Source organism: Amblyomma mixtum, chromosome 9 (genome assembly GCF_055824585.1).
Source record: "Amblyomma mixtum isolate Tamu chromosome 9, ASM5582458v1, whole genome shotgun sequence".
NCBI classification, from domain to species: domain Eukaryota; kingdom Metazoa; phylum Arthropoda; class Arachnida; order Ixodida; family Ixodidae; genus Amblyomma; species Amblyomma mixtum.
Genome location: NC_143020.1, coordinates 105,109,103 through 105,137,102, shown reverse-complemented (window position 1 = coordinate 105,137,102; position 28,000 = coordinate 105,109,103). Strand labels below are relative to the sequence as shown.

The 28,000-nt window shown below is 49.3% G+C and overlaps 1 protein-coding gene across 2 annotated transcripts; it reads left to right on the top strand.

The window, feature by feature from the left end:
- On the top strand, nt 1-27,987 carry LOC149330503 (uncharacterized). Of its 2 annotated transcripts, XM_089561109.1 has the most exons (14): nt 1-3,281; nt 5,212-5,502; nt 6,408-6,575; nt 7,120-7,336; nt 10,319-10,529; nt 12,532-12,714; nt 13,090-13,357; nt 14,095-14,460; nt 15,894-16,115; nt 18,420-18,563; nt 18,989-19,188; nt 19,407-19,638; nt 26,592-26,777; nt 27,337-27,987. In XM_089561109.1, exons 2-14 carry the CDS (start codon nt 5,299-5,301, stop codon nt 27,658-27,660), a joined length of 2,925 nt encoding a protein of 974 aa, XP_089417235.1. In that variant the 5' UTR covers nt 1-3,281; nt 5,212-5,298; the 3' UTR covers nt 27,661-27,987. The 2 variants fall into 2 exon arrangements, with proteins under 2 accessions (XP_089417235.1, XP_089417233.1); XM_089561107.1 differs by lacking the exon at nt 1-3,281 and having other exon boundaries at nt 4,879-5,502.
- The last annotated feature ends 13 nt before the right edge of the window (nt 27,988-28,000 follow it).

Sequence of the window (28,000 nt, the reverse complement as noted above, 5' to 3'; positions counted from 1 at the left end):
CCGCAGCAGTCTGATCGTTTGTGGCATTGTTGTTCTCATTAGGTGGGTGGGCTGCCACGATCTTAATTTCTTTTTCTTGGCAGTAATTGGGTCTATTTCAGATGGTGTTCCTAGTTGTCTTTGAGGATGTAAATGAGAGGAGATCAGACTTTTCTGGGGAAGATTTTAGCCCTAAGTTTGCTGAGTGCTGGTTTAACTGGGCTGTTGCCTAGGTATAGTTTAGCCAATTTTTTGTTATTGAACAACATTTTTGCTTGAAGCCTGACGTAGAATTTTCAAGTTGTCCATTCTCAAGCTGCGATGTCTCCTTCGCACTGATGCTTCCTAAGGCCTCACTGTTGCACAGTCCTTCTAGCACGAACCTCGTCCGAGACAGCAGTCCAGCCTTCTTCATGTTGCTGCCGGCGCTCTCCGCGAGTCTGCCTGATAGCCTGAAGAGCTCGGAGGAGAGTTAACCAGGTCTTTCTTTAGAATTTTATTGCTCCCCAAGACAGAAAAGCGCGAATCTGACTCGCAATCCCATTTCTTTAGTCATTAATTTCTCTCTGCCTGTGACTTCTTGTGTGCCTGCTCACTACGATTCCTACACGAACCTGACAGTACTCCTAAGACAAGCTTAACATGGACCAAGTCCAAGACGGCCTGCATCGGACTGTAGACCTCGGAACAGCCATTTGATTCTGCAAATGCACGCAGTCTGTGTGTGTGGAAATAGGTGTGAGAGAGAGGCATGTAAGCTTGCCAGTGCTGAGGAAGGCGATGTCGGTGAAGAACATGGGCTCCGGGCAGCACACGAGGAATCCCGTGAGCTGCGAGGAGGCCGAGTTATCGCCAGCGTTTTCCCGGTTGCCAGTTCCTCGGTCATCTCGGCCGCCACCAGAGCTCTCCCGGCCCGACGGCACCATGAATGTCATACACAGGACGAACATGCAGCAGCTCAACACTGGGATCATCCGAAAACAGGTGAAGGCAAAGACGGAGCGAGACATGTCGCAGGGATAGTTCATGGTTCATTGTTGCCTGATAGAAGGTAGACAAGAAGAACTGTGCTAGTGAAGCGCCGTTGCTTCCCGTCCTTCCTATACTTTGTTGTTATCCCTTATTGCCTCCCCATGGTGCAGAGCACAGAGGAGAGGTGATGCAGTTGCTCACTTGGATAGTAGTTTGTCTAGGTATAAATAAGTGCTACTCCTATCTGGACAAATGAACCGAGTCAGTAACTACGGCTTCTCTTAGCTGTGCATCGTGCATTTTAGAGATCTATGAAAATTATTCCATCGAGGAGTGTTGTGGTAGCTACGGATGTTTGCTTGATTGTGTACTCATTTAATTGGACCCTTCTCGAAACAAGAGCAGAGGTCTGAGATACGAGTGACTTAAAACACAAAAAAAGTGAACAACCAGTTCTGTGCCAAAAGCAGCACAGATCTAACAATAAAAAATGAACAATGCAAGAAGTAAAGTTTAAATATTTGGTAAGAGACTTATAGGCTGGCAAAATGAGTTAATAGTTGCATAGACCCGTAACGCCAGAAAATACGCGTCAGGAATATGCTATGAACACTCCCGAATAACTAGAAAATAATTTACAGCTGTGTATTATTTCGATAAGTGTTATGTACCAATGCAACATAAGGTCTTCTCATGTTCGATTATAATTAACTGAGATGTTCCTGTACATATTACTTCGTGAAAAAAAAAAACAGTTCAGGGAGGTATAGATTTAATCACTAAACACAAGTGCGGCAAAAATTAGCTTTCAAAATTACTTGCCTCTAATGTAAAGACAGTCCATCACTAGCGGTTGCCTTCCCTTTTGCATGTAGTTCTATAGTCTGCTGCAAGCGCAGAATTCATGTGCTGTAAATCTCGTATTACTGTTAAACAGGCCTGAATGTAGCACAGAGCACCCTAAACCGGAAAGCCGCAGTTAAACTAGAAGTAACTCTTCAGTTTCGAAAGACGCTATTCCGCCTATGACATATAGCACCGCTGCTCTACGTTGTTCTGAGTGATCCAACTGCATAAGCATTTCATGATGTCATCCTTGCAGCCGTACTCAGTAGAAAAACATTCTCGTCTGCAGCGAAAACAGAAACGGTGCGAAGGAGTTGAAAAAATTGGCTGTGGTTTAGCTTGGAGCGACGCGAGAGCGAGCGCTCTCCCCCTCTCCACAACCTCTCCCCCCCACTCGACATGGCGCATGCGCACAGCTGTTGCAACTCGGTTTCGCCGGCCGCAGCAGCGGCTCCGCACCACGTGACCAACGGGCTCAAGGCCACGGAGTTCAAGGGGTGCCACGCTGAAGGCTCGAAGATCTGGCGTAGTGTAGCTCTCGCTACGAAATGAAGAAACAACGGGGCACTAACCGCGTCCGACGTACGGCTCCAAGCAGCACACACTGCCAGAAGCGGTGCCAGAACAGGTGGTACTTCAGGTTGAGCGCCACGGTGAACACCACCACAGGCATGTACAGGTACCAGCAGCTCGCCAACGTGGAAGTCGGTGACTGGCAGGAAGCTCTCCTTGTACCCGTAGCGGTCTACCAGCAAGCCGGCGATGAAGCCCCAGAGCACCGTGACAGCCACCACGGGAACGTTCCCGGGACACTGCCTTCATCATGCGTAGCAGCGCTGAATAGAACACATTTACGTCTAAGAAAGTGCAGGACTGATCTCAACATTGATACAGTGTACACGACTCTACATTAATGTCAGTTATCATTGTTTATCACTTATTCTAATTAAATTATCTATGTTTTGGCAATTTATTGTTCTCTGCGGTTGTTTGTATTTTCAGTGTTGTGTTACCCACTCCCTTCTGTAATGCTTTGCCCTGAGGGTAAAGTAAATAAATAAATGAGATGTTCGTTCGTATTGTGTTAAAAGAAAAATACCCGAGACGTAAAACCGGACGAGCCTGTTAGAGAAAGCAAGTCTCTTTGTTACGATGTATGCATGGATATTGACGAAAACGGGTACTTAACCCTGTTGACCCATGCGATTAAAAGGTCAGATAAAAGTGAAAAAGTTGCACAGTTTCGTATTTACTGCTCTCAACATTGCAGAAATATAAAAAGTATAGACATTATAATGGGAACGACCGGCAGCCGTTCACGCGGTGGGACGAAGAGGTCGACGAAGTGCAGTTCTGGTTCCTGAGTGACTCCTGCCTGAGGACATCATCATCATCATCCTGGGTGTGTGCCTGTCTTGTCACTCTTCGATCAACGACCACCGACCAGCGCTTCGAAGACGCACCTTTACAATATATTAATAAAAGTGAGTTCTCCGGCTAATGAACTAGTAGTGACAATTTCTGAACATACAACAAAGATAGCGCTAGGTACAGATTCTCGGGACTACATTACAAAAAGCAGAATTGAAAATCATTGTACCACTTGCCGGTATTCTGAACGGGCTTGCTCACACCTGAGCGACTAAATGGCTCGGAATTTCTCGCCCATGATCTATCTGCCTTGCAATCTGATTGGTGTTTTAGGCACCACAGTGCATGCTATTGGAATGAATCTGAAGTCCGATAGAGGGCTAAGTGCACAAGCTTCTTTCCATATTTTGCCTGACTCAGCGTTATTGAAGATACATCACTAATACTAATCGTGTCACAGTGCACAGCTGATCGCAACTTACCGCTGACAATGACGACTAGAAGTAGGAGCAAGGTTCTATACTCAGGTTCGTTCCCGTATTAGGTGGCGGTGCTGGAACTCTCCACGATGTAACGACAGCGATTTATTCACTTTTCTATGTTTTTTCCGTCAGCACGTGTGCATTAAAACGGCACTCCGTTCTATATTGTTTCGGTAATGCCTACCTCACAAGGATGATGATGTCATCAGGCTTAATGGCACATACCCACGGCCATTAAGCCTGAGGAGATCATCACCATCCTCGTGAGGTAGGCTTATTGCCTTCGAGTCCCGAAAGCATTCGTGGCTTTGCATGTTCTTGCTTCTTTATGGACAAATGCCTTCCCGCGGTCGCGATACGTCGTGTATTAGTATCCACTCCGCTTCGTATCGTCTTTGGTCCGAGGATGAACGGCGCTTGGAACATCTTTTTTCTCTTCGCTTTCGCTTCCATGCTCCTTCTTGTTGTTGTCTTTGCCTGTTATCTGACGCCCAGTGCGACACAAAATGCGTCTCCTTTCTGTTTCTGAAGGAAAGCTTATGCAAAAAAAAAACCACCAGTACCACATTTTATAAATATTTTTGAAGCAGTTTCTGATGATGACAGCATTCCAGGGACGTTGCTGACGCCGGCAGGATATGTTTTCAGCGAAAAAAAAATATCTAGAAGTATGCACTCGCCAGTGATTGAAGAGCGGTGTATAATAATAGGTAAATGAGGACCACGTGATCCGTAGTGAACGACAGGGCAGTAGAGGAAGCGGAAGAAGAACTGTCGCGCGCTGGTTGTCCTCAACGAATCCCCTGCGGCTCAGTGCGGGTTTTCCTTCTAGAACGGTTCCTCCTGCGCCATTCGTTTCGAACAGCACCCAGAGCCAACGGGCACATTGGTGAGTACATGCTCATTTCGTATGATAATCGGAAATGAGGCAGTACAGAGCATCGTGAACGGCCTTACCGGCACATCGCAAGGCTTAGCATGCATGCGCTAGCATAAGAGGAAAAGGACTGAGACGGAAGTCATATATTATAAGTTCCTTGATGTCCCTCCGCTGAAATGGCACTGAAATGCTTTCATTGTCACTTGAACTCCAGCCCACGTGCTGTTCAGTCATTCTGACTGGTCAGTCATGGCGGTGGTCAATGTTCAAGCGTGTGCTTGGAGTATGTCTTTCCTACGTTCTCTATGACGCACCTTCAAAACGTACTCTCCCTGAAGTCCAGGTTAATTCGCTATGAGACTCTTCCTATTCGAATCTTATCTACCGTGATGGCCCACTGCGTGTGGCGTTGGGATGTTTGGCCCAAGGTTGAGGTATCGAGTCCTGGCTGTAGAAGTTGGACTTCGGTCGAGGCAAAATAGAAAAAAAAATTGTCCATGTACTTAGACTCGGACACCCCTTAAGGAATTCTAGGTGGTCAAAATTAATCCTAAGTCCGGTACTACGACCTCCCTCAGATTACTGCCTTGCTCTCCAAGGTTTGCCACAAAGTCAGGCTATGCTTTAAAAATGAAATGAGATGCTTTTGAAAGCAGTCGGTTTTGGTGCATGGCTTCACAGGAAGTTGTACGCGACGCTCCGTCGGCAGCCCTGAAGACCTGCCAGCTTTTGCGACGTGGCGTGAAGCTCTGGAGAAACCGCGAGGCGATGCTGCCTGTGTTGCTGCTGCTGCCTCCACTGCTGTCCTCGCTGGCCACAGTGGCGCGCGCGGCCGAGCCTCTGCGGTGCATCGTGCAGCCCGTGCGGGGCTCGGTGCTGGAGACCAGCTTCCTGCTCGGCTGCACGGGAGGAGAAGAAGGCACCGAGCTGCGCGTCTACCTCGCTGACGACGGTACCGAGGAGCCCTACAAGGTACCACTCATTAGCTGTGTTTTAATGCGACAGCCAAACAGTTCTCATCACACCGAAACGCCGGCGATATCTGAGATGAAATTTGCTGATTTGTCGAGAGATGTCACGTGACCTTGTAACGTCATTCCAACCTGCCCTGATGGGCAACCCTGATTGGTTGAGAGTGGCCGCGTGACTTTGTGACGTCATTCCAACCTGACCACCATGGCAGGTGACAACTTGGCCACCGGATTGTGAGCAACCTTTCCGCCGTGGCAAGTGGCAATTAATGATTGATCGAGAGAGGTCACGTGATCTTGTGACGTAATCACAACTTGCCAACTTAGTTTTGAGCACCCTGGTTTCTAGACAGCAACGTCAATAAAGAATCGAAGTAAAAAATCAGACAAAAGAATGCAATATGTGCAAATGTCGGCTCCGTCACAGCATAGCGGATACCTGCTATACTGCAGTTAGCAGACCGAACATGGCGGTTGATGGACCGACAATTGCAACGAAACTGACTCAAACACATACCTACATAAGTTGCAACAGAAGCTGCGAAGAATGTGAAATCTAGTGCTATCCTGTTCCACTCTTAAAGGGACTTAAACATCCCCGCAGTTTTCTTTATCGATTTATTCTTCAGCTTGTCTTCCTTAGTTGCTGCCGCCTGTGATGTCACGTTGGTCGATCAGTGTTATCCGCCGGCTCTGTTATCAAGGGCTTTAGACTGACCAACTGCAAGGATTCAAAAGAATGGATCGGCAAAAGAACCGTTACAAAAATGTGTCTACTAATGATTCTTCTCCTTCTAGCTTATTCTATTTTGGTTCAACGGGATGAACGCGCTCAACCGTGGGGAAGAAGGGAGGGTGATTGGGTAACACTTACTGCTCTTGGCATCCACGTGTCCTGTGTTGCAGGGCCGCCTGGTGCACGTACTTCCGGGACCAGGCGCGTACCGCGTCAAGCTGCCCATGGGCGACCCCGAGCGGAGGTACGCGGTGCAGTTGCGCGTGCAGGGCGCCGCTTCGTCGCCGGAGAACGTCACCGTCGCGCCCCCGCAACACTGCCAACCACTGGCTCAGCTGGTAAATAAACTGCAGACACGCGCCATTAGTTCGTGTTCCTCGCACCAGGTGGCGCAAGCGAATTTGTCTTCAATTTTGTCCCTTTTAAAGCGAGAGTGTTAAGGGTCTTACAAACCCCACTGGTTAGTACCTGTCATTGTAGGGCAGTGACGCATCGCTTAACCACTGCACCATTGCGCCAGATAGTATGGGAACTCCCAGGGATTAACCCATTAATGTTATCGCGTCGTACCCTTAGGGCTGAGCGTAATTGTTGCCTGCAGTTTTTTCGTCGTTTTTGCGCACATGGTCTGTGCATTGATGCGATGCTCACCCATTGCACAGGATAAGGCCACAGGATTTCCCTCGACATTTGGATTTTTCACCAGGGTTCGAAGACTACAGCATCTTTAACACATATGTCTTGTGCTGATCGAATCTGCTGAAATCTCTTATCTTAAAAGTCGGCTGAAATCTTCAAGGCCCACGTGCTGCACGACAAAGCCTCGCCGGCCACATGCCCGAGACCCTTTGGTGAGTGGCGTCCAATTTTCTCCGGCATCAGGTGGCGACCTCTGTCGAAGAGGCGCCCGGCGGCAGCCTTGTGCACCCGACGCTGTCCCTGGTTGCCGTCGCAGCAAGCTACGCGGCCGCCTGCGGACATTCGTCGACCGCCACCGCGGCGCTGCTGTTGCCACTTCTTCAGAGAGTGCGGCTGCGTACGGCGCTCCAGCTCGAGCACGGCGCCGAGGCCTTGCGATCCATGGGGTTCGCACTGCCGGGTAAGCGGACAAAACGCAGGAAAATGTTGCGCAAGCAGCCTTCTCTACAATCCAGGGGGCGCTACCGGTCTGTCACTGCAACTGACAACCTAGATATGTTTCCTAAGCATGACAAACCGCGTTCAGGGCACTTTATCTCACTTGTAGGCAGAACGTAGTCAAATAGTGTTAGTCTCCTGATCAACGCAGACTTCCGTCGTGTCTCTTAAAAAGGCCCTGAAGATAAAAAAGCGTTGGTCATTATCGTTAAGGCACCACGTTCTAATCACAAATACACAAATTCCACCAAAAATTGAGCTTTTATAAGCTAGAAAACGCACAAAAACGAAATACAGGTGTCGCCATCACCGGCCAGTTTCGCAAGTAAACTGCATGCGTCTACACCGACTTTTTCGCGCGGATCTCAGAGGCTACGTTAAAACTGCATTCACTTAGAAACAGTGACAACCGGTGTTTTCGGTAATGACGTCACGAGTATGAATCCACGGGCGGGAATATTTTTAAATCCAGTTTTCTCCCAGAGAAATAAGCACGGGGCTCTCCTTGCCAAAATCAGGCTGACGGCGGTGCAACAGCACTGCGGTCACCAGTGCGAGGATAACCTGCGTGACGGGGATCGGTTCAGTCGCTATCCCCCTCTAAAGGGTAATGGACCCCTGATAGCATGAGAAGGGGTGAGGACAGCTCGGTTGCTTATGGCGAAGACGGTACATTTTCCTGCTTGCCTAGCGGGTCTTTACTAGCCAGCTTCAGCATACCCTGTACCCTGTTACGTAGTTTAAAAGAGTGTGTTGTTGGGCGAGTCGGTCACACACGTCTTCAAAGTATACTTAGGGTTGTTCGTTTTCGAGTAAAACCCGATTTTTGCACCCCGAACGTGTTCCTAAAATATCGGGTGAAACCCGATTTTTCCCGATTTCTGAAACAATCGTGCCCACGGAATTGTTGTGCCTCCAGTCTCAGACAAAGAAGAAAACCAGTTGACATTGTGGAAACTGAGAGCCGTACTCGATCTGTACCAGAAGCGGCTGCTGAGTCAGTCGTTTGATGACTACCGACCTCTCTTTATTTTCGTGATGGACGATGTAGGCTCGCTTCGCGAGGAGTTTAACCAGTACTTGCTGGAAGCAAGCCCCACAAATGAAGGTGTTGAAGTGATGTGGAACGACGCAACTGTGTTACCCAAGGCTAGCAAATGCAGTGTTGCCATTGTTGTGCCTAGCTAATGGCAGCTGTGACGTTGAGCGAACGTTCTCTCAGCTAAGGTACCTGCACAGACCAGACAGGTCTCGGATGCAAACCAAGATGTTGCGCATGCAGATTATAATGTATGTTAATAAGGACGTGTAGAACGTCGATGAACAGCCCTCGTGAATAAAATGTTTCTTTTCTCAAAACTGACCGTTGCCTCTCACTGCGAGTAATTTTTAATTACCAAAGAAAGGCCAAATTTTGCAATACTTCCTTGAAAGCAGCCCAAAATATAGCCCTAATTGTTACCTACCGCTTAGAGCAAATGAAATAAATTATTAGTTTGCAAATTTAACCCGATAAAACCCGAATTTCGGAGATTTTCCACAAAAAACCCGATTTCTCCCCTATTATCAAGCCGAAAAATAATGCCCGATTTTTACCCCCCGAATTTGAAAAAAATATAAAACCCGAAAACGAAGAACCCTAAGTATACTGCGCACACAAAAACAAGGGCGTGAAGGTACGCACGACATGCGCAGACTCGCGACTGAATTCAAACGAAAGGAAACACATCTTATATACCTTCAAGCGTCATATCTAACACCATGCGCTGTTCAGATATCTGCCTTCTTTTTAATAAAGGTTGATCGAACGGTCGCTTACACAATCATACTCCTGCTTACTGATGAAAAACGCCTCGGCAAGTTCACGTGTGACCTGATCTCTGCTTCTCTATAAAATTTTTGTTTTCGTTAGCAAAGGTAGGCATGGTGTGTTGCCTACCGATTACTGTCATTGCCGCTGTGGCAGAGAAGCTCCTACGGAAGCTGAAAGCTAGACCGTGCCAGAAGGGTGGCCGGTCAGAGAAAAGAAGGCCAGCGGTGCTGCCCTGCCTTCACAGGGTTTCCCACAATTTGAGAATGTGGCGAAGCGGTACGATGTGCCGGTAGTGCTTTCCACACCGTGCAAATTGGCCTCGTTATGCCCACTTGTCATGTCCGAAGGGAAAAGTATACGCAAGACTGCGTAAAGCGTCATGCAAACCCATATGTCAGGTGTCCGACGGGCGTTGTATATGAGGTTCCCCTAACCTGTGGAAGCGCATACATCGGTCAGACGGGCTGATGTTTAAATGACCGCTTATCGGAACACCAGCTTTCTATGAAGACAAATACAGGGTCGAATTTAGCCCTGCACGGCGGCGCTTGCCCGGAAGCTACACGCGACAAGCCATGCCTACCTTTGCTAACGAAAACAAAAAAAATTTAAAGAGAAGCAGAGATCAGGTCGCACGTGAACTTGCCGGGGCGTTTTTCACGAGTAAGCGTGGGGATGATTGTGTAAGCGACCGTTCGATCAACCATCATCAAAAAGAATGCAGATATCTGAGCTTCGCATGGTCCGAGATATGACGCTTGAAGGTATATGTGTTTCCTTTCATAGGAATTCAGTCGCGAGTCCGCGCTTGTTGTGTGTACTTTCACGTCCTTGTTTTTGTGTGCGCAGTATACGTTGAACATACCATGTTACCGTTACCGGACTACCAGGAGCCCCCCCCCCCCCCCCCCCGCCAGTTCACACGCACTGATTGGTCCTGCCGGGTACCTGGCGCCATCTGGCGCCGTCACGGCGATTTGCGCACGCCACTGACTGCGCGCGGGCGCCCGGTACTCCGGTACCGGTACGAGTAGTACGGTATGCTAAAGGTGTCTACTTAGGCAATGACGGTACTTGTTTCATCTCGCCTAGTGAGTCCCGCCACTGATACGGCACCGTTTCTTTATCCAGGCCTCTCCCCCGGTGGGCAGCTCGGCGTCTCTCGATTGGCCTCCCGTTGGGCGGACGCCCTGCGCTCGCGGGGTCTGCTGTCGGCGCCGCAGGAACCCCGACTGTCCGCGTCCGTGGCTCTGCTGAGGGCCGTGGCCACGCTCCACCGCAGCGTGATGCAGGACAGTGGCCTGTCGTCCTGTCACCACGGTGCTTCGAGGACTGTGCCCAGGTGAGCGACCTCCCACTTCCCCAACTTGCCAAGGCCACACTTCTTCAGCGCGGATTATGGGGTTAATGAACATTCCCGCGCATCATGGTGGAGGGGAGGGTGCAGGTTTCGCTTCGCCCTTGGCACAACTAAAGTATGTGATGGCTTTGCTTCCTTGCCCAACTGTCGATCGATAACAATGTAATTCAAATGGGCTTGAAATTGGCCACTTCACAGCTAAAGTGACACCACATGTGAAATCTGAGAAGGAATCCTTACTTCTGCTTTTTATATGTGAGGTATAATAATAATAATCATGTTTATTTTCACCACTCTATACAAGTGAGCGAAAAGAGGTGGCTGAAGTAAAAGCTGCTGTCTCCGCAGCTTGACAAAGCCTCAGCCACCTTTACATCAGCAGCAGTGACATGGCGAAAGCAAATGCATGCGTTAGAAGACATATTCAATAAACCCAATCTGAACTTGCAAAAATGAATAAAAAAAAACTGAAGGCAGTATAACTGTTACACAAACAGTTTCGCTATGTGCCTATGCGTCATTGTAATAACATCTATGTGCTGGAAGTCAATATCGTTCAGAAGAGAAGGTAATGAACACTTTATCTTTTCAACCCCAAAGCCAGTCCGTGAAAAAGGAACAAACCATGGTGGTTGGTACCTGAAAGAGTAGGTTTTTGTCACTGTTTTCAGGTTTGCTAAATTTAAAACAATTTTTGACTTACCTTGTGCTGCTTTTTTATAGGCACACAGCAGTTTGTATGCGTAAATATTTTCCGCTGTTATGATCCTGTGCTTTCGGAAAAGAGGTAGTGTGTGCTCAAACCTAGGCGTATTCTCTATAGCACGGACAGCTTTCTTTTGTAGTAGTAGAAGCTTATTAATGTTTGTTATAGAGGTATTTGCCCATACTAAGCAGCAGTAGTAAATCTGAGAGTTAAAAAGTGCATTGTAAATAAGTTTCTTGATATTAGCAGGAAGCATTCGGCGACTTCGGTTCAGGATACCGACAACCTTGCTCAGTTTTGATGAAATTCTTTTAATATGCTCGTTCCATGAAAAATGCTCAGAGAAACTACTCCTAGAGTTTTTATGTTTCACTGGTTTTATGCAATAGGGACCTAAGTGAAAGCTATCAGGAGGTGTAATTGATGTTCCCGGTGTGCGGAATAAGACCCAAAATGTTTTACTCTCATTCAAGATTAATCTATTGCTTTGACACCATTCCTGGGGTCTACAGCAGAAGATATCTGCTGTTTCTTTAATCTGAGTTAGGTCCTTGCCAGAAACCAGAACCGTGCAGTCGTCTGCGTAAATTATGTACTTACAGTTGCCCGCAATTCTAGGGTAGGGCATCGTAGCGAAGCATGCACCAGCTACACTGTAAATAGCAGCTCGCGATTTCACGCAACATGCCGCTGCCTTGAAGTGATGCCACACCGCGGTGATTAGACGAACAGTGAGCCTCAAAAGGGATCCATTAGCGAAGTAAGGGACATTACAAAGGGTACAGTCTAAACAAGGAGTGTCCCAAATGAGAGTAAAATGGAGTACACATTCTTCTAGCACACTCCCTTTTAGAGGCAGGGTATCGTGCCCAAGCACAGGGGTATATTTCCATCAATGAAAATGCAAAATACACACGGTTGGCAACGGAAATGAATTCCCTTTTCAAAAGATTCAAAATTCTTGGAGTTGGGAAAGTTTTAACCGATCTTTCAATCTCCTCTTTCTAACCACACAATCTCCGGTGTCGCGTTCATAAGCTTCTTCCGATTACTATCTGCATTCGCTTACTATGCTATGCGGTGGTAATATACGTCCACTGCCAAGAGCAAGCATTCCGTATATTTAGTGGTCGAAATCTAATCCGGGACTTGGGCGGCATACCGTGCCCCTTAAAGGGAGAATGTTAGAGGACAGCTTACTCCCTTATTACTCCCATACATATGGATTTGTGTCTAAGAGTGCAGGCGTCGGAGTGAAGAGGGCGCTACTTGACGCAGGGCGCTGCTGTCGACCCTGGACGAGGTGCAGCGCTCCCTGGCGCCGTCGGTGCAGGACTCGCTGTCGCTGCAGCTGCCCGGCTACGTGGTGTGCGTGCGTGGGGCTCAACCGCGTCAGCGCGTCACCACGCTGGGGCTTCGCAGCGCGAGCCTCGTCAATCTGGAGCCAGCCGCACCGGCAAGGTGGGATGCGTAGTCCTCGGACCGCAAGGGTGTCTAGCTTTGAGCTCGAAATATAACCAAAAGGCGGTTGACGTTTCAACGTTCACTACCCTTTCCAACCCTACTCCGCCGTATATGTGGTGTGCGCTGTAAGTGGCCATTTATATACAATCTGTGTTTATACACGAGTTCCTACGTTAATTATGACACAGGTACTCAATGAGTCACATGATATATTGGTCACATGTCACATGGCTCACGCGGTACATGACAACGGATAACGTGGCCTTGCTAAGTGGTGACGTCATTTGATGCGCACCACGGCAACGATACGTTGGGATAGCCTGACAAAGAAACCCCTACGCAGTATGGAAGACACTTGGCCGTCCCTCGCAGGTGCCTGGTGATGGACGTGAGCCCGTTCCCGTGCGCCGACGACGCGCTGCTGAACACGCAGTTCGTGATGGTGAAACGGGCCGACGGCCGCTCCGAGGCCTCGGTCGAGCTCTTCCTCCGCAAGCTGCGGCCCGAGAGGCGGGAGGCGAGCCGGGCCTACGCCTCCCGCGGTATGGTCACTCTGCACAGGGTGGACGTCCCATCCGCAGCCGCCGGCTTCGACCTGCTCGTCCACATCGAGCCCGAGCAGCCCATCGACCTGCTGCAGGTGGGCTGGTCTGTGGGACGCGGTGGGAGGCGATATTGCACAGCTGTACCCTGATCAAGCATGCTTTCCGGTAAGATGGTAAAAATGTTGAGAACTTATTCGAAATGGGTACGAAAAAAGGGCAGGGAATAGGGACAGCGAGACCCGGTCGACGAACAGCTGCTCGACGAATAGTCGCTCAACGATTAACTACTCCACGGAGAGCTGCTCAGTGAAGAGTTGCTCTTTCTCCAGTTCCTGTACTTCTTCGTTAGTCGATATAGGCACACTATTTGCATGACCTTTTCGTCTACGAGAGGAGCGAGCCTGCATTAGAGGCTGCTGTAGCACCAGATACACTTATACGAAGGCATGTTGAACCATTTGAACCCATGGCACGTGGCTCGAGTGGTAACATCACAATGGGCGTGAAATTTCTTCCTCCGCTCGGTTCCTATCTCGCTTGTTGCAGGCCTTCAACATGTTTTGACTAGGTGGATCCTGAACTACCCGTACAGGCGGTGGTTCCGAGCTCCATCTCCGATCCAGGACAAATTTTCAACTACTCCATTTTTCTGAACCCTGTACTGGCTCCCTTTGTAATCGTATGGCTGCAATTGGGTTGATGCTAATGAATAATTGCATCCTTATATCTAACCTACCCCAACTTGGGGTATTTTCTTTAAATAAGTTAGGCAACACACTACTGCCTCTCTTCCAAAGGACCCAGACCTGCTGGACGCTCGACGGTGGCGCAGGTGACGTTCAGCGCCGGCCGCGAGCCCACGGAGGCCGAGCTCCTGCGCAGCCCCGGTCCCGAGTGGCACGCCAACCGGACCCTGGCCCCCCGCCTGGCGCTGGGCGGCATGCCCCTCTTCGTGGCCGTGCGCCTCAAGCTGGAGTGGGGCGTGGGCGCCCTGCGGCCCGCCGACCCGCGCCGCGTGCGCTACCGGCTGTGGACGGCGCTGGTGGCCTGCCGGAGCTGGCACCGGCCCTCGTGGTCGGGCCGCGGCTGCTCCGCCGCCATCGACTCGTCGGACGAGACGCTGCACTGCCGCTGCTCGCACCTCTCCTGGTTCTCCGGGGCACACTGGGTGGCGCCCAACGAGATCTCCTGGCGAAAGGTCACTGCAGCCGCCACATTCCGCACCCGTTGTAGATTGGAATCTGTGAGGCGTTAATCACCATCGCCATTGGCCTAAATACGTCTGGTGCAGAGCAGATGTCTCTCCGGTTGATTTCTAATCAACCCTGAGCAGGCTGCGGCCAATTTGTCCTCGCAAACTTCCTAACTTCAACCGCCCACCTGAGTCGGTCACTTCGTGCTATGTTTACGCTCGTTTGAAATCCACTGTTACCCAAAACGAAGATCCATTATCTGCTCCTTGCACCAAATATTTTACGCACGTCCATAACTTTTCTTTACCTCAGTGTTTCCGAAATCATTTCGAATCAAGTTTATTTTGGGCTAATAAAATTTTGATGGTTTTTCTGGCAAGAAGCTATCAGCATAGTATGACTAGGCCAGGCACCCATTTCGGCAGCGACAATGTCACGGAAAGGGAGAATACAAAGTAGTGAATATTGGTGATTGACTATTTTGAAGGTTTAATGGCGCTCAATAGGGGTCGAGACGCGAAGATACGCACGCAATATTCCTGCGCGTCCCGGGTCTCTTCCTGCGCTATTAGTGTTCAGGATGTTCGATCACCAACTCAACCAGACCATTTTCACTCGTCATAACAGAAATTCGTTTGCAAGGGTTAATTGCCTTTTACTTGCTATAGATATGCTGTTGGTTACGACGCAGGTCACCGTAGTGGAGGGCACCTGGTTAATTTCGGTTACCTAGCTTTCTTAAAGGTGCACCGACTCCCTCAGTATACGGTCGCTTTTGCGTTCCGCCTGCACCGAACTGTGCGTCCTGTGTGGCGGGTTTTTGCACACCTGTAATCGTAGAGGACACGCCGGTGGTAGCGGTTGCTTGGGTGAGGGAGAGGGGTCACCATGTGGCCTGTCGCTTGACGCGTAAAACAGATTTCACCGGTGCGCGGACGTTGGGCTTACTCCCTTATGTAGTGCCTACGCTCCACCTCACATTCACCAGCCACATTTTGAGCGGCATGTCATGCACTGTAACCACACTTTCAATGTTAGGCGGCGACAATGACGCCAAATATGGGATGAATCGCACTCGGTTATCATCATCATCTTCTCTGTCACCACCTCTTGTATGCAGATTTATAAGACACGTGATCTACAGATGGTTAACACAAGATGATGCACTGTGTCCATTACATTCAGGTGTAATGATCGAAGTTGCTCAGTTATATTAGGGAAAGATAAGTTGTTGGGCGCTAAACATTGCTGCCTTCCCTGCTTGAAGGCGGCACCATGATCTCCAAAACTGACCGCAGATCAAGCTGGATGTGGATTCTGGCTTTCTTTTGTGACTTTCAGGATGAATGCATTAATAAGGGTCGAGAAGGCAGAAGAGTCGCGCCGATAACTCGTTTTGAGCCACCGCCGCAGTATCCACGTGTGCGCATGCGTGCAGGTGTCGCGTGGCGTTCGCGAGCGCCACCTGCTGGTGGGCAGCTGCGTGCTGGCCCTGTGGCTGCTGTACGGCGCCGTGCTGGTGTGGGCGCACCGAGCCGACCAGCGGGACGAGGTGTACAACACGGTGACCGACCTGCAGCAGAACCTGCCCACCGACCAGCAGCCCTACATCGTCACCATCATCACGGGATTCCGACGGAACGCCGGAACCACCAGCAAGGTGGTGCCGGGAATTATACTTCTGTCCCTCACATTACCCGGAGTATATAAGCACACGCTGAAACAAGCCAGCGGAGGGAACTAAATGACGCAACCCTTGTGCGTTATTGATATAGACGGACACAAGAGAAGACAAGGTTGGAGGGGACACTTAAGATGCGCCTCAAGGGTATGACGCGATAGCATATATTTGGCTAATTCCTATTATATGGAGAGGGTCATTCTCTGCTTTACATTTATAGATCTCTGGGAGTCCTCATACCCCTCCTGGCGCAGTGGTGCAGCGGTTAAGCGATGCGCCACTGCCCTGCGATATGGCAGGTGCTCCCAGCGGTGGGTCTTGTGTGGCCCAGGTTCCTGTTCCCGAGCGACCAGTCATTAATTTTACTGCCACCCGCCACGGTGGGCAGTTTGCTCTCTATCCGGTGGTCAAATTGTGACGACGCCGCAAGGTCACGTGACCAAGGTGATGATCCTGCCTCCTATAGGTTGCTCTCTGGGGACCACCTGCCAGAGCCATGCCCGTGATTTTTCGCTCACAACGCCGACAACGCCGACACCGTATCTTCTAGACAACGAGGCCTCTAACGCTATCTCGTTAAAAGCGGCTTTTCCCCGTTAAAAGAACCCCTCCCGGCCAATGGGATAAGCCGATTCTCATGAACCTGATATAGTGTGAGAATGAAGGGAATGGCAAATTAGAAGGGATAGAACACTCTATGCATTGTCGAGAACAGCTGCCTCTCTGCTTTTTCAGACCACTCCCTGAATTGTCACGCTCAGGCTCATGAGAACGGGCCTTAGCCGTTGGCTTTAAGGAGGTCCTTTGATGGGGAAAAGCAGTTTTTTTTTACTTATATCCGACTATGGAGTAATTGCGTTCTTCAACTATGTGGCAACCGCGGCCATGTGGTGTATATTGTGATCTATATTAATGATTCTTCGCATCATAACACGAAACAGGCCACTTGGCACCCTGCGCGAAGAACGTACGAACTGCGAAACGGATTCTCTTCTAGACTTCTCCAATTCGCTTTCGTTTCAGTTCTTGCGGGGAGTACGCATGGTGCTTCTCAAAAGTTCGTAGGACGCACAACCGGCTTCCTGAAAAGTCCCCGGGTCTTGTGGCGGGGCATTTTGGTAGCTCTATTGGCCATTAAACTTCCCCTGAACTTTTATGCAGAGACAGAGCCGGCCACTACGAGAGGCGTCAGCGTCGATTAGTCGGTAGCATGATGGCGTTTTGTCATGAGAAAACCGCTGCATGTTAAGTGCTTTCTTAGGAAAGTCACAATGGAAGCGTTCGTATAATAAAGTTTAAGTTTACAATTGAATGCAATAATGCAATTATGCAGTATATAAAAAATACATACTTTCATTCAGGTAGTTTCTCTGCATTGACGACTGGACGCCGTCGCAAAAAACGAAAAAAAAAAATGCACGCGACAGTAAGATCATTTGACAGGGAAATTTATTACCACGACATTTCTTATGCTCTACGTCAGAACCACCACCAGCAGCTAGTTCAAGAATGGCTGGCGCGGTAGCCAATTACAGCACAGGACGAACACTGTGATTGCTCTGTGACGGTGCAGCACCACTGTCGCTCCTTGGCGCATTGAGAACGGAAAGGTGCACTTTTTATTTTTGTCGCTATTGAGGCGTCAGTCAAGAGATTTATTTACGTACCGATAATTTATTTACGTGATTTTTCGGTGTAAATTGCGATTGGAAGTGGAAGGCAACTTATGCAACGGAATTATTGTGAAGCGAGAAATGAAGTAGCCTGTTAAAAGTCTTCTTTCAGGAGCCCTTTTGGAGAGACACATCAGTAGAAGAGCCGCCGCGGTGGCTCAGTGGCTATGGTGCTCGGCTGCTGGCCCGAAAGACGTGGGTTCGATCCCGGCCGCGGCGGTTGAATTTCTTTGGAGGAGAAATTCGAGGCCCGTGTACTGTGCGATGTCAGTGCACGTTAAAGAACCCCAGGTGGTCGAAATTTCCGGAGCCCTCCACTACGGCGTCTCTCATAGCCTCAGTCGCTTTGGGACGTTAAACCCCATAAACCAAACCAACATCAGTAGAAGACAGACATGGGCTGAACGACAAAACCCTGATGAGGTGAAGACAGGGCACTGCACTGCAGGGCACTTGTCGTTTCTTGACCTCTCCTTCGATTTATCCTTCGGGGCAGTTTTCACTCTTAAATTTAGTTCCATAGTTTAACTAGCTTTGGCGGGTAGCTAATGTTCGTCGGGAGACAGGCACCGACGCGGGGTCCTCAGACTCGTGTGTGTTGGGAGTGCAGGTGTGGCTTCAGCTGGTGGGCTCGGAGGGATCGTCGCGCACCTTCCTTCTTAAGGACGAGAACGTGAACCCGGGCACTCTGCAGCGCAAGTCCGAGGACTACTTCCTGGCCACCACCGAGCGCGCCCTGGGGGAGATCACCGAGGTGAGCGGGGCACTTCTAGGGATCTAGGGAGAAGGGTCTGGGAGGCAGAGGAGCAGAGCTGGGCTTCTGCTGCACTACTGCAGTTGTAGCCCATCATTCGCGGAGATGAGCGCAAATTTGTTTTGATTCTTTAGCTGGAGGGAAGCTCTCTCCGGGGTAAACAAAATGTGACCACCAATGTTGTAGTATGTCGCAACGAAATGTAGTCTATGTCGTAGCCCAGACTGGCTGTAAGCATGAGATACGCATCAAGAAAGCCACAGCGTATCCTATAGGCCGGCTCCTTTACCAAAACGGCTTCTGGAGCGGTGCGCGTTGAGCGGCATGTACTCTCACTACAAATACTGAGAGAGGCTACTACCCATTTAATCCGTCAGGGCTGACTGAGAGTGACCCTGTAGGGATGACACACCACGGCTGCCCAGGTGGTGTTCACACTGGAGGCCCGTGGCGGACGGCCGCCCTGGTTCCTGCACACGGTGGTGGTGCAGGACATGCTCGAGGACCTGGTGTGGGTGTTCTTCGTCGAGCAGTGGCTGCATCCGGGCGGAGAGCAGGAGCCGAGCAGCTTCCGCTTCCGGCCAGCCGACGGGCAGCAGCAGGCGGACTTCTGGACCCTCTTCAGGTGACGCCACCAACTTGTTTTGTTGCTGTGTTGAAGGGGGGAATGGTCAACAGTTCGTGAGAGATTAGTCGGGAGGCCTTACTATCACGATCATCATCATGATGAGGTGCTGCAGTGTTTAGTCATCTGGCCACTAACCGCGTCGCCAGAAACTAGCTGTAAAGGCACATCAATGATAGTTAGTGTCCTTCATAACCCCTCTCCCTCTCTCTGTTCAGGCGGCGTCTGCAGCGCCACTTCTTCACGGGCCACACGTGGTTCAACGTGATCGCGCGCTACCGCAGCTCCAAGTTTACGCGCGCCCAGCGGGTCACCTGCGCGCTGTTCGTCATCCTGTCGGCCATGATGTTCAACGTCATGTACCACGACGTGGACACCAGCTCGGACTCGGAGCACCTGAGCTTCTTCGAGGTGCCCGTGCACCTGAACGACTTCCTGCTGGGCCTTCAGGTGAGCAAGACTGGTTACTGGCCGTGCAAGCCTCCGCCGTAAGCATTATAATAGCGTCAGCCCGGTTCCGCCCAATGCGGAAAAAGGCCCCTAGCGCTGGTATCCAATCATCATCATCATCATCGACGTGGTCATCATCATCATCAACCAAACTGTGCTCACTGCAGGAGAGTGGCTTCCCCCATATCCCTCCAGTTAACTCTGTCCTCCTGTGCCATCTGCGGCCACTTCATCCCCGCAAGCTTCCCAGCCTCATCCGCCCACCGCATTTTCGGCTGCACTTTGTTACGCGTGCCTTATTTTTCCTGCGAATTTCCTAATACGACAACCCCCTCTTAATTTCTGCCACCCTGTGCATTTCGGTGCATTTCGCACCACCAGTCACGTGTCCTCCGCTTGTGGTCCGCTTCCTCGGGGCACCGCTGCGTACGCGCTGACTATAGATTTGCTGTATATGCTACCAAAGGCTGTATATGGCGTCTGGGTCCTTCTTGTCTCCTCGATGTACTATAGCAGTGGGCGAAAGTATATAAGCCGTAACATCTAGAACAGTGCTGTACGTTTGGAACAGGGATGCAATAAAGAAGCTAAATTTCTTCCGCTATTTCGAGGCGCGGCCTGTTATTGAGCGGTGCATTGTAAGTACATGTCATGCAGGCTTATACCCAGAAGTTATCAACAAGCGCATTTTTTGAACAGGAACTTATTTATTAAGGCACTGTTCGGAAAGGTTACTCTACCGTGACGCAGCTAGTATCCGTAGTTCATTCCTTTGCCTCAGTATTAGATATTAATGGTCAGATTGATGCAATCTTTCTAGATTTTAGCAAAGCGTTTGACATAGTCCCCCACAGCAGCCTAATATTAAAACTACATTCCATTCGCCTGCCGCGTATTCTTATTTCTTGGATAAGTGATTATTTGAATAACCGAAAACAATACGTTGCTCTTGGTGAACAACAATCCGGCTCTCTTCCTGTCACATCTGGTGTGCCCCAAGGAAGCGTCCTGGGGCCTTTACTGTTTTTACTGTACATTAACGATATTGTCAATGAAGTTTTGTCCGGTGTTCAGATTAGAGCACTGCACGGGCCTCAATCTGAGGCCCGAGCCCGGCCCGGGCCCATGACTTCAAGCCCGAGCCCGGCCCAGGCCCGCGGTTTTAAGCCCGGGCCCGGCCCGGGCCCACTAAATTATCGCTCTAGCAAGCCCGGCCCGGCCCGTGAATCCCGGAGTGAAGCCCAGCCCGGGCCCGGCCCGGCCCGTTTCACAGTAACGCTTGAGGTAAACTGCTCACTCTGAGCAAGTAGTCTGCTACTTCACCGATAAGGAATTGGCCGACAAAGGTTCTGAAACTGCAGTTTGGCATCCAGAAAGTTGTTTCTTTTATCCCAGAAGGAAGTGATTAAGAGTATAGTGCTCACGTCTTTTGGAGATTGATCTCGTGTAGGTGGGCAACGATAAACTCGGAAGTTCCGAGTGCTAAATAAAAAGGGCCGCATATACGCGTAGTAGTACACTTTGCTTTCCCCATGATTTTAATCAGTTATATTCTGCCTCCCGCGAATTATAAATATTAAAGCTGCCTAGCAAGCAGCAGGAGGACATTTTTTTTTGTGAGCGCGACCTCACAGGTTGAGCTCACAGCCGAACTGGTCGCTGTTGAGCAGAAACGACAAGCTAAGAGGCTTGAGTATTTCACGGTATGTGTTTGAAGACTATAAGCGTCCTAAACTAATATGTTCTTCCCGAATGCATTTCTAATACTGTATAGGTATGTTTTGGGATGACGAACCATCAATGGCCAAATAAGGCCGGTTGAATTTTTCTCTTACTGCAACGCGGTGTGGAAATAAGAAAATAAATAAGTAAATGAATAAAGCTTAGTTTTTTTTCTCAGCGCGTACTATAACTCATAGCTCATCCGCGTCGCTGCTTCAATGCCGCAGTTGTGTAATTCACTCTGCAATATAGTGAATGAAAAGCCGGACACCAGCCGTTTCTGTTCGGACCCAAGCCCGGCTCGGGCCCGCAGCTTTAAGCCCGAGCCCGGCCCGCAACTTCAGGCCCGGGCCCGGCCCAGGCCCGGCAAAACAAATCATGTCCCGGCCCGACCCGGCCCGCGGGCCGGGCCGGGCCCGGGCTTTCGGGCTGGCCCGAGCCCGTGCAGTGCACTAAAGCCGCGCCACGGAAACGAACAGCGCCGCTGAAAAGGGAGTCGCCAAAGAAAACTGTACAGGCAAAACGCTGCTGCCATCTGCCGTCACGTGGTTGCCCAAGAACAGCACATTGCTCGGCTTAAGTGCACGAGCCAAATCGTAACGCACCCCCCCTCCCCCCCCCCCCCCCACCTCCCGAACAAAGAAAAGGTACTACAGTAGAACCTCGCTGTAACGAAACGTTTTATAACGAAATAGTGGCAATAACGAAGGAATGACGACTCCACTTGGAAGCTCGGTCAACACGGGCGATAACGAAGCTACGGCTTGAGTAAAACGAGTTTTTGGGTAAGTTCGTTACTTTGCTTCCACATAACTGCAGCGTAAAAAATGACGAGCACAAAGGAAGAAACACCTACGACACCGACAAACGTTGCTCCGTTTGTCCGTGTCGAAGCTGTTTCTTCCTTTGTGCTCGTCATTTTTTACGCTGCAGTGATGTGGAAGCCACGGCTATAACGAAAGAATGGCCGGGACCCTTCAAATTCGTTCATATGAAGTTCGACTGAAACTAAATGAAACCCAGGAGCGGACAAATAGCGGGGCGTGAGAGCGAGGCGTTTCGAAGAGGGGTGGAGCCGCGCGTTCAACGAGCTACCTACCGTACTGATCTGGACAAAGGACGTCACTCAAAATACAAAACGTGCACCGTTGCATTAATCATTACAATTTAGGATCCGAAAGAAGCGGGTTCGATCCCGGCCGCGGCGGCTGAATTTCAATGAAGGCGAAATTCTAGAGGCCCGAGTACTGTGCGATGTCAGTGCACGTTAAAGAACCCCAGGTGGTCGAAATTTCCAGAGCCCTCCACTACGGCGTCCCCCATAGCCTGAGTTGCTTCGGGACGTTAAACCCCAATAAACCAAACCAAATAATTTAGGATCATTTTCACTGACTGCAGGGTGAATTCTCGCCACGTAATGACGAGCATCCCGAAAACTCTCGCTCGCCGTTGCATCTGTAAGAAAACTGCGTCCATCAAGGCGAGTAAATAGGGTAGCAAGATAACACAAAATATGATACATTTAAAGGCTTTCATAGATATAATGTAGGACATCCCGACACTTGCCCTACCTTCAAGCGCCAGCAAATAACAACGGCACATCTACGTGCCATATTTTCACGTGCTGAATCGTACAAAATTATTAGTCACATGTTTATGGAAATCCCTCAAGAAGGAGTACATCTGTAATAAGGCAGTAATTACGGTTTCTGAGAAAGCTGTGTAGCTTCCCTTTGTAGCCGTATCACTGCGCTCGGGCGGATACCAATGAGTAATTATACTCCCTTATTACTGCCAAACTACCTAACAAACTATTTAGCATGTTTTTATCCTGCAGTGATATGCCTCCATGGCGTTCTGTTTCTTTACAAGCGCGGGCGTACAGTAGATGCGGCCTATATGAAGTAGAGCACTGCACGGGCCTAAATCTGAGGCCCGAGCCCGGCCCGGGCCCGAGACCTGAAGCCCGAGCCCGGCCCAGGCCCGCGGCTTCAAGCCCGGGCCCAGCCCGGGCCCGCTAAATTATCGCTCTAGCGAGCCCGGCCCGGCCCGTGAATCCCGGAGTGAAGCCCAGCCCGGGCCCGGCCCGGGCCGTTTCACAGTAACGCTTCAGGTATACTGCTCACTCTGAGCAAGTAGACCGCTACTACACCGATAAGAAACTTGCCGACAAAGGTTCTGAAACCGCAGTTTGGCTTTCAGAAATTTGGTTCTTTTTAACCCAGAAGGTACAGATGAAAAGTAGTGCTCGCCAGGCCCGTCTTTTGGACAGTGATCTCGTGTAGGTGGGCAAAGATAAACTCGGAAGTACCGAGAGCTAAATAAAAAGGGCTGCATACACTCTTAGTAGTCTACTTTGTGTTCCCCCCTGATTTTAATCAGTCATATTATGCCGCCCGCGAAGTATAAATATTAAAGCCGCCTAGCAAGCAGTGGGATGACATTTCTTTTAGTGAACGCGATCTCATAGGTTGACCTCATAGCCGAACTGGTCGCCTTTCAGCAGAAACGAAAAGCTAAAAGGCTTGAGTATTTCAAGGTATGTGCTTAAAGACTATAAGCGTCCTAAACTGATATATTCTTCCCGAATGCATTTCTAGTATGTATAGGTATGTTTTGGGATGACGAACGATCAATGGCCAATTAAGGCCGGTTGAATTTTACTCGTTCTGCACCGCGGCGGGGAAATAAGGAAATAAATAAGTAAATGAATAAAGCTTAGTTTTTTTTTCTCGGCGCGTACTATAACCCATAGCTCATCCGTGTCACTGCTTCAATGCCGCAGTTGTGCATTTCACTCTACAATAGCGAATGAAAAGTCGGACACCAGCCGTTTCTGTACGGACCCAAGCCCGACTCGGGCCCGCACCTTTAAGCCCGAGCCCGGCCCGGGCCCGCAACTTCAGGCCCGGGCCCGGCCCAGGCCTGGCAATATAAATCACGTCCCGGCCCGGCCCGCGGGCCGGGCCGGGCCCGGGCTTTCGGGCTGGCCCGAGCCCGTGCAGTGCCCTAGTTCAGATTAGACTATATGCTGATGACTGTGTGTTATTTCGCGAAATCTCCAGTGTTCATCATCAAATAGACCTGAATAATAGCCTCACTAATATAGTGAACTGGTGCAGTCGTTGGGGAATGGCTTTAAATCCGGAGAAGACTGTTTCTCTCTGCATTACTCGTAAAAGAAATCCGATAAAACATGCATATATTCTTGGTTCATCCCCGCTTAAGGAAGTCACTTCGGTGAAGTACTTGGGTGTGACAATCACTCATGATCTGTCATGGAACGCCCACATTAACAACATCTGTTCATCTGCGTTCAGAAAACTATGTTTCCTGAGACATAAACTTCGGAATTCCCCTCCCAATGTAAAGCTTCTTAGTTATCTATCTTTGATCAGGCCAAAACTCGAATACGCGTGTGTAGTCTGGGATCCGCATACGGCATCCAACATAAAGAAGATTGAAAAAATACAAAGGAAGGCAGTTAGGTTTGTGTTCTCTAAATTTTCCAAATCTGATTCACCCTCCGAAATAATGCAATTTCATGGTATTCCCCGTCTTGAGTGTCGTCGACAAGGTACTCGTTTAGATTTTCTTTCCCTCTTGCTCAACCGTAAGTTGGGACTTGACCCGTCATTATATCTTTTCCTTCAGCCCGCAAGAAGCACACGCCACTATCACACCAGCCTGTTAGCACCATATTTCGCACGCACAAATCTGTTCAAATTTTCTTTTTTTCCGCGCACAATAGCGGACTGGAACTCTCTGCCCCACACGGACCAACACTGACATATTTGACATCAGCCATGCTTTGTAATTGTATGCATGTTTCTTTTTCTTTTCTTTTTTTTCGCCACGTGACTTTTTGTTGCCTTGTATTTTTCTGATTTACTCAGTCTGTACAGTGCCCGTCCTGCTTGGACCTAACCATGGTCTGCAGTATGTACATAAATAAATAAATAAATAAATAAATAAATAAATAAATAAATAAATAAATAAATAAATAAATAAATAAATATCGCAAGACTGGACCATAACAATCAATATATCCTCAGATTCCCCCCTCAGGACGCTGTTTCCTGCTATTTATTGTAAAAACACCTTCTATTAGTATTCTGTGAAAGTCTGGAACAAACTTTAAAAGCAAGATTTCGCTACGCATCGGAATATTCTATAGCTGCCTAAAACTTAAAAGTGTTGTCTAAGAAAGCTGGACTTGAGTCCTGTGCATACCTTTTATTTCTTGGCTTCATGCTTAGACTCGTTCCTGAAACTTGTATGAGACACTTCAAAATTATGGCTCACTGTCTCAGACAACACCAAACGTCCTGAGGACATCTTAAAGTTGTCGGAACGTCCTCATTCCGAACAGGACATTGAGTACTTTTTGAGTGCATGAAGACCAAACGTCCTCATGAAGATGCCCTCAGTTTGTACTTCGCCGGACGACTCGAGGATGAAAATTTCTCAAATGTCATAGAAACGTCCTATCGCAGGAGAATATTGTGGCATTGAACTGAGATAAAACAAGCTTTATCTCTCGTACTCGGCTTTCCCTAATTAACTGTAGGTTTATCAAAATGCGAGTGTACGATAGCAATATATTACAGGAAACCATTGTGACTGAAGAAAGTATGTGCCTAGAGGAGATGATATTTTGGCTTTTAAACCTGTTCTTATGTACTGCATACTTCTGATGGGATTGGACTGTTTAGATTTTGAGGCCATTAGTCCAAGTAGCTTTTGTCCTACGGGGGCAGAGTTCAACTCCTTAAAGAAGTCGTCAGTGTATGAAAATATTGCATGAACAACAACCTGCGGTATGTACCAACAAATTCGGTAAACTACACAGTTTAGCATGGTGAAATTTTTGCATAATTTGTTTGCTAGAATGCAAGACAGATTAAGCTCTAATAAAGCTTTTTCACGGCGTCTGTGAACACTGCGAACAATATTTAAGCAATATAATGACCCACATTCCCTGGGCTAAATCGTATCGGACGTCCTGAAACATACTAAGAAGGTCCCCGAGAGGAAATTTGAGGATGTTCCGAGAACATACTGACGCCGGACAACATGACTATATGAGGACTTATTCAGGATCAGTAAAGGACGTCCTCAGGACAGCACAACTTTCACAAGAATCAATCCTCAGGAAGTCCTGAGGATGTGTTTGTGTTGTCTGATGTCTCCGCCCTCGCTGGGCTTAACTTTGCTGCCGACCCATGCAGGTGAGCCTGGTGACGGTGCCGCTGGGCGTGTTCGTCATCTTCGTGTTCAGCAACTGCCGGCCGCGGCCCATGAGCGCGGCGGCTCCCGAGCGCCGGAAGCCCCGCATCTCGCTCTTCAGCTACCTGGACAACCTGTCGCACAACTACTCCGAGTCGCGCAGCGAACACCGCACGCAGATGCTGCAGGTATACTGCGTACGCAATCGCTCTTGCGGTTTCGCCCGTGACACCAACCTGTCCTGTCGCGCCCCCTGTTTGCAGAAAAAAATACTTGCAATAGAAGGAAAAGAGGCTCCTGTAGCATTTGTAAGGAGCACGTAATGAGCTGCGGTTAAACGAAGTGGTACCTGACTAACCATTCGCGAACTATGAAGAAAGAAAACAAAATCCACTGGTGATAACTGGATGGGATGCGACAAATTTCCATTATTGGTTGTACGCTTCGTTTTTGTATTGATCGCCTTCCCATGGCGTCGTTGAACTTGATTTCGCTGTGGGATACTGGTGAGTGCAGGCTTCTGAAGGGTAGATGTGGGTGAGTGGTAGAAGCATCGAGGCCTATCATGGTGTACGAAACTGGAATCTACTTACCTAACTGCGAAGCTTCATGTGTAGCAGCAGGCTTTTCAGATATTCTTATGAGGTCAGTTTGCAGTAAGCGTTATTAAAAATTTTATTCTTGTTTAGTGCTTATGCAACCAGAAAAAAAGAATGTTATAGTATGTGGTTTTAATCCATTATTCAGGAGTACGCCCGGCTAGTTCGCGAGGGGCGCCGAGGCCTGCTGCCCTGGTGGTTCCAACTGGTCGGCTGGGTGGTGGCCATTTCCGGCTCGCTCGTCTGCTCGGTGGTGATCTGCTTGTACGGCTTCTCGTACGGCGACAAGCGCTCCAAGGAGTGGCTCTTCCGCTCCCTGACCGGCCTGCTGCACAACGAGATCATTCTGGAGCCGCTCAAGGTCATCCTCATCTCGGCCTGCCTCGCCCGACTCATTCCGAGGCCACCCGAGGTGGACGACTACAGCCTGCGAAACACGCTCACCGAGCTGCCCGACGACCTCAGGCCGTGACGTCATCCGCTGCACCTGCGGCGCAGTGTCATCGTCGGGCAAAAGAGGGCGCCACCTTTCAGTGCTGCGCAGTGTTGCAAACATTTGGACGCGTTCAATTCCAAACTTGGTGGCCATTTGTGGCGAAACAAGAAAATGAAGATACTTTTTATGCTTTGATAATGACGCTGCGTTGGCCTTTTAGGCTCGTGAACTATATGCTCATTAGATGGGTGCGGAATGGTGCCGAGATTTAAAGAACTGACGCTTTATTTACTCTGGCTTCTCCTAAAGTTCTTCGTGAAAATTTCTTCTAGATTTTGATCATGCAGTAGCTTCATTCCAATGTCTAAGTGTTACT

Excerpts from the sequence above, each read along its gene's own strand:
- LOC149330503 (XM_089561107.1), top strand. The coding sequence starts at position 5,200 with ATGGCTTCACAGGAAGTTGTACGCGACGCTCCGTCGGCAGCCCTGAAG. Across the intron at positions 14,461-15,893 it reads ACGAGATCTCCTGGCGAAAG|GTGTCGCGTGGCGTTCGCGA; the intron begins GTCACTGCAGCC and ends GCATGCGTGCAG. Across the intron at positions 26,778-27,336 it reads ACCGCACGCAGATGCTGCAG|GAGTACGCCCGGCTAGTTCG; the intron begins GTATACTGCGTA and ends TCCATTATTCAG.